General features: G+C 42.2%; 1 protein-coding gene across 4 annotated transcripts; it reads left to right on the forward strand.

Annotated features, from left to right (window-relative positions):
* Positions 1 to 649: 649 nt before the first annotated feature.
* SRSF7 (serine and arginine rich splicing factor 7) lies at positions 650 to 9,075 on the forward strand. 4 transcript variants are annotated; one of them, XM_069495286.1, is made up of 8 exons: positions 650 to 919; positions 1,926 to 2,106; positions 2,376 to 2,552; positions 3,433 to 3,507; positions 3,636 to 3,737; positions 6,222 to 6,275; positions 6,818 to 6,853; positions 7,481 to 9,075. In XM_069495286.1, exons 1-8 carry the CDS (start codon positions 892 to 894, stop codon positions 7,533 to 7,535), a joined length of 708 nt encoding a protein of 235 aa, XP_069351387.1. In that variant the 5' UTR covers positions 650 to 891; the 3' UTR covers positions 7,536 to 9,075. The 4 variants fall into 4 exon arrangements, with proteins under 4 accessions (XP_069351387.1, XP_069351386.1, XP_069351388.1 ...); XM_069495285.1 differs by having other exon boundaries at positions 781 to 919; positions 3,636 to 3,746; XM_069495287.1 differs by lacking the exon at positions 6,818 to 6,853 and having other exon boundaries at positions 781 to 919; positions 3,636 to 3,746.
* The last annotated feature ends 881 nt before the right edge of the window (positions 9,076 to 9,956 follow it).

The raw sequence follows: 9,956 nt of genomic DNA on the forward strand, positions 1-9,956 counted from the left end.
AATTTCATAATTTCACGAATTGCCACTCGCTAAAATGCTTTAAGGACTCAGGGTTTTGTCACAATTTCAATATACCCAGGGGGGAGAAAACCCACAACAACTCCCTATTTCTGTGTTTTCCAGACTCCAAGAACTCAGACTGTGTTGGTGACAAATTAGTGACTGATTCTGAGAGTGGGTGCAGGGCAGGAGCAGGCGGTATTATCATGAATCCCTGGGGGCGTCATCCCTTCTGAGGCCTACGGTGCAAAGAGCACCACTCAGAATGGCGGGGGTTCATGGAGTTTTCATCTTGGCCAACTCCCGATTACCTCTGAAGAGCCCCAAAGATCACTGAGTAGCAGACTAGGCCAGGTCCCCCAACAGTAAGGCGGCAACGGCTGCAACATCAGCGGTTAAATGGTACAGCCTTTCATAGCCTGGTCTCAATGCACCTGTACTAAGATTGAGAGCGCTGAGGATCCCTAAATTGGGGAAAACACAAACGGGTAGGAGATTGGGCAAAGGGAAGGAAGACAAGTAGGGCTCAGGAAAAGGGGGAGGGGAAGGGAGGGAGCGGGACACCACGGGAAACACCACGGGTTTACAGGCAAGATCGTGGCGTTCCCATGGAAACGTATCCCTCCGCCCATGACTGGTGTATTAAGCACTTCAGTTCCTTCCGCGCCGCTTCTGGACTGTTTCCGCCCAGCTCCTTTGTGCCGCGCAGAACGTCGAGATGACGCATGCGCAAAAAGTCCCAGCCGCCGCATATATAAGTGCAGACGCGGGTTCTTCCTTGTAGTGCCGCCGGGACCGTTGGCGAGCAAGTGAGTCTGACAGCTTTCGTTTTCGTGTTACGCGAGCCCTGGGCGCTGCAAGCTAAAGAGCAGAGCACGCGGGCCGGTCATCATGTCGCGCTACGGGCGGTACGGAGGAGGTAAGAAGCTGGGGTCTGGGGAGGGACGTTGATGGGGGTGCAGTGAGTACTGCGAGCCGGTGAGGTTGGCGCGGCGGTTGGGAGACGGTTATTCCGCGTGCGTAATGGCGGCTTCGGCGCACGCCATGCGAAGCCGGAGGCCGCGGGGGCGGGGTACTGAAAGGAGACGGGAGATGGCGGGTGTGCGTGTGTGCCGGGTTCCGTATTCTTGGGCGTTTTCGTCGCCCGCTCCAGCCCGAAGCGAGGTCGGGGATCACGGTTTTCCCAGTGCCCTTCGTGGAGCCTCCCGCCCCCTCCCCCCGCCCTCGGGTGCGGCTGCCATTTTGAGCACATTGACGACCGTGGTGGCGCATTTCCTAAGCGCTTTCCCGCCACTTCGGCGGACAGATGTGGTCGCAGTCGTAAAATCATGGTTGAATTTAAGATTGAACGGAATGGAAGCTGCTTGCTGCACATTCTCGTTAAATGATCGGTCGGTAGAATTACGGAATGGGAATGGGGGCATAATCTTTTGCGACTGGCGGCTGGTTTCTTTTCTCTTTTAGCTCTTTCGAGCGCGGTTTATGGCTCTGGGGCGGGGAGCTGGAGTCTTGGGCGAGCCTGCGCCTGGGGCGGTTGCCGCGGAGGATGAGAGCCGGTGCAGCCCTGTTCTCCCGGCCCGGCCCCCGCCGGGGCCCGCCCGCCGCCGACGCCGGTGCCGCCGCGGGCCCGCGCGCTCCCAGCGCGCCCGGGGCTGTCGGGACTCGGGGCGGGCCTTGGATTCTGCTACTACGCATCTTTACTTGTTTTCTGGAGGTTCCTCCCTTATTAGAATGTTAGGAACTTTGTCATAAGTCTAGCTTTGCAGGAGTTTACAGACTTTACTGGTCTCAAGATTAAATTCAGTCCTCCATAGGGGACATGCGTTGCTTGGTCATAAGGATGGCCCGTTTTAAGGCAAAAAATGCATTCAAACTTCGGCCAAATTTTGCATAACGTGCGTTCTTCTATTTGCGTTTTTAAACAGAAACCAAGGTGTATGTTGGTAACCTGGGCACTGGTGCTGGCAAAGGAGAGTTAGAAAGGGCTTTCAGTTATTATGGTCCTTTAAGAACTGTATGGATTGCGAGAAATCCTCCAGGATTTGCCTTTGTGGAATTTGAAGATCCTAGAGATGCAGAAGATGCAGTACGAGGACTGGATGGGAAGTAAGTAAAATGTCCATTATGAAACTTAATGTTCATTAAAATATTTCTATGGGCTGAATAGTGAACTAGATGCTGAGCTTGGATTCCATAGTCTGCAGGAAGCCTTAAATAGCTGATCATGATGAAGGTTAAAGGGGGTAGCAGAGAGTGGGAAGGCCTTAGTAAAGATAGCCAGAACTTATGAGGGGAGAGAGTGGTTGGAAAGAGTCTAAATCTAGAAATCACGGATATATTTTTAACTTTGGAATTTTGTTACTTTTCTTTTATAGGGTGATTTGTGGTTCCCGAGTGAGGGTTGAACTATCAACAGGCATGCCTCGGAGATCCCGTTTTGATAGACCACCCGCCCGACGTCCCTTTGATCCCAATGATAGATGCTATGAGTGTGGTGAAAAGGGACATTATGCTTATGATTGTCATCGCTACAGCCGGCGAAGAAGAAGCAGGTACTTATTTTAATAAAGGAATGGTTGGTATTCTAGTTAATCAAGTAATTCTTTTATTAGCAAGGCAGAAACTAGTGTTTTTCTATAAACTTGAATGTTAATTGTACAGGTGTATTTTACAATTTTTGTTTAATTAAAAATGTTAATATATTAATAATCAACCTGGTCAAAACCTTTCAGGTTTCTTCGTTTGAGTCAGTCGCCTTGATTCAGAATGTCACGAGCCTTATGATATCATGCTGAGGCGCCTTGCAAATCCGACAATTAAGATCCTCCTAGACCTTGAGGTGATCAGCATAAGAGGCCAGATCCCCTCGAGTCATCTACACCTAGCTTCACCTTATTCTTTAAAGGGCAGAAAATTTGAGACGGTGATCGCCGTAACAGTAAATTTGGCTTACAATTGGGGCCCCCTCCGGTTTAGAAAGAGGAACACCAGATTGACCACATTCCCAACTAGAAAAATCTTCTTGCGTCAATCAAGCCTCACCTGGCTCATTTGGCTGTCAGTTTGATCGTCGTTAGATTGAAGAAAACATCTAGATGCAGCGATCGGCTATAGATACTTCTAGATCGTCTAGATCTACTAGACCATGGGCCAAAGAGGGTCGACCTGCAAACTTGCAAGGTTTATTTTAAATACACATTACAGTGTTTTATATTATGTAATTCTAAAATGTAATTCAGCTTTTAACAAATCTTTTTTTAGGTAGTAAAAAAAAAAAAAAAAAAAAAACTCGACAACTAATAGGCCCAGAGTTTGTTTCCAAATGAGACACTAAATTTAAATAGTTTTGAGATTTGATTTCAGCAGAGGCATACAGACTCTAAAAACGAGTTATTGTCTAAAATTTTGTTTTTTTTCTAACTTGAAAAATAGGTCACGGTCTAGATCACATTCTCGATCCAGAGGAAGGCGATACTCTCGCTCACGCAGCAGGAGCAGAGGACGGAGGTGAGAGATGTCTTCTAATTCAATTCTTTTTTTCCCCCCAACTTTCTGAGAATTCTAATTCACTTCATAACTAGCAATAATGAACTTAATTTGAAGATGGACTTAAAGTTCTTTGATTTAATTTTTAGGTCAAGATCAGCATCTCCTCGACGATCAAGATCTGTGTCTCTTCGTAGATCGAGATCAGCTTCACTCAGAAGATCTAGGTCTGGTTCTATAAAAGGATCGAGGTATTTCCAGTATGTAACACATTTTTCCCTTATTTGTATTTGGATTGTCACATCTTAATGACGGCAGTGGAGTATCTTAAGTACATAATTCAAAGGGATTGCTTCAGAGAATATTTGAGATATTAAAGTTGAATTTAATACATTATTTGTGACATGACTATTACCTAAGTTTTATAGATGAAGAAAAGTGCTCCTAAAGATTTTAAGGCTAAGCAGAGAGGTAGCTTAAAACTGTAATCCCAGCCCTTTGGAAGACTTAGGCAGTTTGAGACCAGCCTGGGCAACATAGCAAGATCCTGTCTCTACAGAAAAATTAGCTGGGAGTGATGGTGTGTGCCTGTAGTCCCAGCCACTCAGACTGAGGCAGGAGGATTGCTTGAGCCCAGGAGTTTGAGGGTGCAGTGAGCTATGATAGTGCAAGTGCAATGTGAGCCTGGGCAACAGAGCAAGACCTTGTCTCTCAAGGCTTGTTAAGAGGCCATGGCAATAGAGCATGGCAGTAAAGAAACAAATGATTCTAGCATATACTTTAAGAAGGCATTTTGCTCTAAGCTTTTCTGATGTCAGATTATCTACCTATTATATAGATAAGTGATAATAGTCCTGAAAAATGGTAATTGCCTGATTCCTGACAAAAAGCCCATGAGAACCAGGAAGAGATTTAGAAGCAAATTGAAACAGTTCTCAGTTTTGGAATGATGGGTGGACTTCAAACCCTGGAAAGTTGTGTAGGGTATTATCTAACTAGACACAACACTGTAAATAGAGGTGAAAAATTAAACCAAGCCCCAGCTTTATTTCCTTTGTAGAAAGCCTTCAAAGGTGATAGAATGAAAAAAATTATAGAAAGTGAGATGTTAGGCTGGGCGCGGTGGCTCACGCCTGTAATCCTAGCACTCTGGGAGGCCGAGGTAGGTGGATCGCTCGAGGTCAGGAGTTCGAGACCAGCCTGAGCAAGAGCGAGACCCCCGTCTCTACTAAAAATAGAAAGAAATTATCTGGCCAACTAAAATATATATAGAAAAAATTGGCCAGGCATGGTGGCGCGTGCCTGTAGTCCCAGCTACTCGGAAGGCTGAGGCAGTAGGATCGCTCAAGCCCAGGAGTTTGAGGTTGTTGTGAGCTAGGCTGACGCCACGGCACTCTAGCCCGGGCAACAAAGCAAGACTCTGTCTCAAAAACAAAACAAAAAAAAAAGAAAATGAGATGTTAATACTAGTAGTGAAGCAGTGGAACAGAATGCCATGGGGGGGTTCATTGCTGTTTATTTTTTAATCCTCTAAATCAGCCAGAAAAGGTAATTGCTGTTTAATAGCACAAAACCTTTAAATGCAGGAACTCTGAATCTTGTGGTCCATTTGAGGAAGCTATGGTTCATGTCTATAGATAAATGTACTTTGATTGTAGGACTCCAATATCTTTAATAAAAATGATGTGTATGGGAGTCTCATTTGGTATGTCTGACAAATTGATGGCTCTGAACCATGATAACTTGAAGATCCAAGATAAAGCTTTGTTTAGTGTAGTGGCCTTTTTTTTTTTTTTTTTTTTACCCCACTGGGCTTTATCTCCTGATGAATTGAAGTCTCCTTTCAGGCATGTGGTGGTTTTTTTTGTTTTGTTTTAAAGTGTGATGTTATGTTGCCCAAGCAAAAGTGCAATGGCTAATCAACAGGCACAGACATGGTGTACTATAGCCTCAAACTCCTGGCCTCAAGCCATCCTCCTTCCTCTCAGCCTCCAGAATAGCTGGGACTACTGGCATGTGCCACTATTCTGAGCTCGGGTCTGTGGGCTTAAGTGAGTTTAAGTTGATTTTTTTTAACATTAAGTCATATCAGTCTTCTCAAATGAAAGACATTTATTTCCCTTGGATATTACACGGTGTTTGAGAATATTGCTTCTCTGTACAGGAACTAACCATTTGACTATGATAGAAACAATTAAAATGGTGGTTCCTTACTAGATAATAGCTTGCTTGAAAGTGATCATTTGTCTTACCCTTAGACTGATATTTTGCATCTTGCTCAGTTTTGGCTCTTCTATTTTTTTTTTTCTTAAACTTTTTTTTGTAAATGTGTTGAGACTGTCACTTCACGGTGTCTCTGGGTAGAATACAGTGATTGTAGCTCACTGCAAGCTCGAAGTCCTGGGCTGTCAGCAATCCTTCTGCCTCAGCCTCCTGGGTAGCTGGAACTATAGGCGCACGCCACAATGCCCAGCTGGATTTTGTGGTTTTGTGTATTTTTTGTTTTTACTTTATTTGGTAGAGATGGGGTCTCACTGTGCACAGGTTGGTGTTGCCCCCCTGAGCTCCACCTATCCTCCCACCTTGGCCTCCCAGAAAGCTAGGATTACAGGTCTGAGCCACCACGCCCAGCCTAATTGTTCTTTTCTTAACCTACCTAAAAAGCTGCTTAGTAGGTGTATAAGGGAATTCCTATTGACTAATTGGTATAATTGTGTTTCACTTCTCTTATTAAGATCCCGTTCAAGGTCAAGATCAAGATCCAGGTCTCTTTCCCGACCAAGAAGCAGGTAGGGTAAAGATCTAATTAATGCTCTTCTATCTAGTTATATGGCACCAATATCCAAAGAGTTCAAAGTGTTTTGAATTATTGAAGTTTGAAGTGTAAACTCTAAGCCTAGCTGAGAAGTGGGAACAACATTACCTCTTTAATAAACCAAACTAGAACTTCATTTATATATGGCCTATTACTGGCTGACTTCCTGAACAAGGGAATGTGTAGCTATAGTGAGGAAGAAGTTTGTGACTTTGGGAGTTATATATTTAGAGGCCCTTGTTAGAACTAATGAGTGCATGAAGAAGCATCCAGAAATAAATGTGTTTAACACAGAATGTATTAATCATAATAAAATACAGTAATAGTTCACTTATTTTTTTAAAAACAGTTGTTGGAAGATTGGCCTTTGTTAAGCAACAACTGGGAGGCTCTTTCTCAGTGTAACTGCATTCTGACATTTTAAGTTTAGGACAGTTGGGGGTTTGTTTCATGATATTGTGACTATAAAGGATTGGTTAGTACTTTTTCTTAATAGAATTTCTCATGTTTTGACAGCCGATCAAAGTCCAGATCTCCATCTCCAAAAAGAAGGTAAGCTAAATGATGTTTTGTTGCCAAATCCTACCTGTCAAGTGTGGCCTCTGCACAATTTGTTTGTTGCCTACTTTGCAGTCTTTGAGCTCTTTGGAGAATTGGTGCTATATAGATTAAAATACTAGATACTGAGTTTCTGAAATGATTGCTTTTCTTGCTTCAAGAATGTCAGTTTATATTTTATTGGAAATATTTAGTCATAAAATGTTAGAGTGATAAGATGCATTCAGTCCGATGAACACTTACAGAAATATGCTTTTTCATACATATGGACAGTAGGTAAAAAGGAAGTGTCCACATGAGGATGATAAATCTTGTAAATAGTTGCAATTTACAACTAAATCATTACTACATGGTATTTAATGACCAATAAACTTGAAATAAATAAACTCCTATTTAACTTTGTAAGTTTGACAAGGAGAGTATTAAGTAGCCTAATCTTAAATAGGGATAAAAGGTGAATATATAAATCTCTTATTTTTAGGTAATACAAAAGATATGTCTGCTGTAGAAACTTAGTATCTTTGGCCACCTGTGAATTTACTGAAATTGAGTACATGTACATGAGAAGAGTAAGTTTCAATAGACACTAATTGGTTCCAAACTGAATGTTTTTCTTTTTAGTCGTTCCCCATCAGGAAGTCCGCGCAGAAGTGCAAGTCCTGAAAGAATGGACTGAAGCTCTCAAGTTCACCCATTAGGGAAAAGTTATTTTGTTTACATTATTATAAGGGATTTGTGATGTCTGTAAACTGTTACCTAGGAAGGATATTTCAACCATCTAATCAAAATAGATCTGGATTTTCACTCTGTAAATTCACAGCAGTAAGATAATATAAATTTGTTGAATGTATTAACATCCTATGGTCTGAAAATGTGGGTTTTTATTTGGCACATTTAAATAAAATGTTTCTAACTAGATTTTTGACTTGTGTTCAATAAACACTTCTCAGTTGGTAAACTTCAGGAGTCAAATATTGTTACTGACCATATTCATACAGACCTACATTCGAAGTTTAATGGTGTTGGTTGTCTTCTTGAATATCATTAACTCTTCTATATATAACACTTGGCCAGGATCTTAAGGGACTTTGAAAATTCCATTTTACCCTTAGAACTTAGGGTAAGATGGTCTTGAGTCTCCTATAATAGCATGAATGCATCATGACAAGTCCCTAAATCTATTTCGTGTTAAAAGATATTGTCAAACTTAATGATCAGTGGTCAAGTTAGAGGGACCACTGATTTGGCTATAAATGAGCATGACAGGAACTAAGCAAAGCTTATTAAGTGGTATAAGAAATAGGGAGCAGCTGATTTCTGGAGTCTTTCAGCATAGCAACTAATTGCAGTTTTCAGGCTATTGGGTGGGATGGTGTCAAATTAGAACTCCCTATTTGAAGGAGTTCCACTCAGTGGTCTTTTGTTTCTTTGCTTTCAACACGTTATCCAGTTTGATACCAAAAGAAATGCATGTTTGGGGAATTGTCTGAATTTTGGACAAAACATTTTCATGTAAACCAGCTTTGCAAAATTTTCCAGCCCAGATACTTCTGTTCAAGTGGATTGCCTTATTCTGAGCAAAGACCTGTTAATTTTCAGGCTAGGTTTTGCAGGTCCCAACTACCAACATTCTTTCTCCTATTTTGCCAGGCTGGTGCAAAGTAATTAATGATGTCAATCAGAAATGTTAATGAGACTAAAGGGGTTTTGTAAATCTCACCTATATTTAGCAACACTTCATGTAGCTAAGTTTATTTGATAGCAACTGGTAGAACTTAGAATGTTAGCCAGTAGGTTCTTTATTTGGACTTTAAATATCTTAAGGTATAGTACGGCAGTTATAATAACAGTTTGGATTGGGAGTTTTCTGGATCGAGAGTTTACCAGGTATTTATCCTTGGTGCAAAAAAAGTGCTGGTGGCACAGGTATCTAGCCTTGTACATTTTCTTATGCTTTTCAGCAAAGTCATTAGATAGTATTACAATTTGGGAATACTGGTCTGCCTCAAATTTGGTGGTCCAAGTGATCACTAGTATGTTGGAAGTTATTTAGATTTTGTGTTTTTGGAATTTTGACAACTGGCTGAATTATGGTTGGTATAAAGTTTTGTGTGTAATTGGCAGGCTTATTTGTTGCACTTGGTTAGCTTTAATTGTTCTGTATTATATAAAGATAAGTTTACTCAACAATAAATCTGCAGAGATTGAACAAACAATCCTGACATTCAATTTTTGCAAGTGGGAGCTCTGAGCCAAAAGTAGGAGTTATTAATCCTATAGCTTTAGGATGGGTAACTAGTATGAAAAGGTAAAGGGTGTGGAGGGGTGGCGGAGGGGAAGAGTTTTAAACAAGCAGAGAAAGTTCTGCGTTTATGGGGAAAGGGAATGCTGTCTGTCTAGGCCAACAACATTCATACTAAACTGTAACTCACGGCCCCTCTGTTTACTAGTAAGCATCTCATAATGATAAACTTTGGTGCATTTCTCCCTTTTTTTCCTATTCTAAGTGGTGGAACTACTAAATTGATTATGACTGACTTGAAGAGTGTTAGTCCAGGCTTACTCTAAATTTTCAGCCTAGGATAGGCGCGGTGGCTAACACCTGTAATCATAGCACTCTGGGAGGCCAAGGTGGGAGGATTGCTCAAGGTCAGGAGTTCAAGACCAGACTGAGCAAGAGTGAGACCCCGTCTCTACTAAAAATAGAAAATTAGCTGGGCATGGTGGCACATCCCTGTAGTCCCAGCTACTCGGGAGGCTGAGACAGGAGGATCCCTTGAGCTTAGGAGTTTGAGGTTGCTGTGAGCTAGGCTGACGCCATGGCACTCTAGCCTGGGCAACAGAGCGAGACTCTGTCTCAAAAAAAATAAAATAAAAATTTTCAGCCTAGCACTGATTGATAGCTAATGGACATGTCACTCACTGTTTTGTTTCTTCTTTTTTTTCTTTTTTTTTTTTGAGACAGAGTCTCACTCTGTTGCCCGGGCTAGAGTGCCGTGGTGTCAGCCTAGCTCACAGCAACCTCAAACTCCTGGGCTCAAAGGTTCCTCCTGCCTCAGCCTCCCGAGTAGCTGGGACTACAGGCATGTGCCACCAT

Source organism: Eulemur rufifrons, chromosome 19 (assembly GCF_041146395.1).
Source record: "Eulemur rufifrons isolate Redbay chromosome 19, OSU_ERuf_1, whole genome shotgun sequence".
Lineage (NCBI taxonomy): Eukaryota > Metazoa > Chordata > Mammalia > Primates > Lemuridae > Eulemur > Eulemur rufifrons.

Coding starts and splice junctions, on each gene's coding strand:
- SRSF7 (XM_069495285.1), top strand. CDS start 892: ATGTCGCGCTACGGGCGGTACGGAGGAG. Junction 920..1,925: donor CTACGGGCGGTACGGAGGAG/GTAAGAAGCTGG, acceptor GTTTTTAAACAG/AAACCAAGGTGTATGTTGGT. Junction 6,276..6,817: donor CTTTCCCGACCAAGAAGCAG/GTAGGGTAAAGA, acceptor ATGTTTTGACAG/CCGATCAAAGTCCAGATCTC.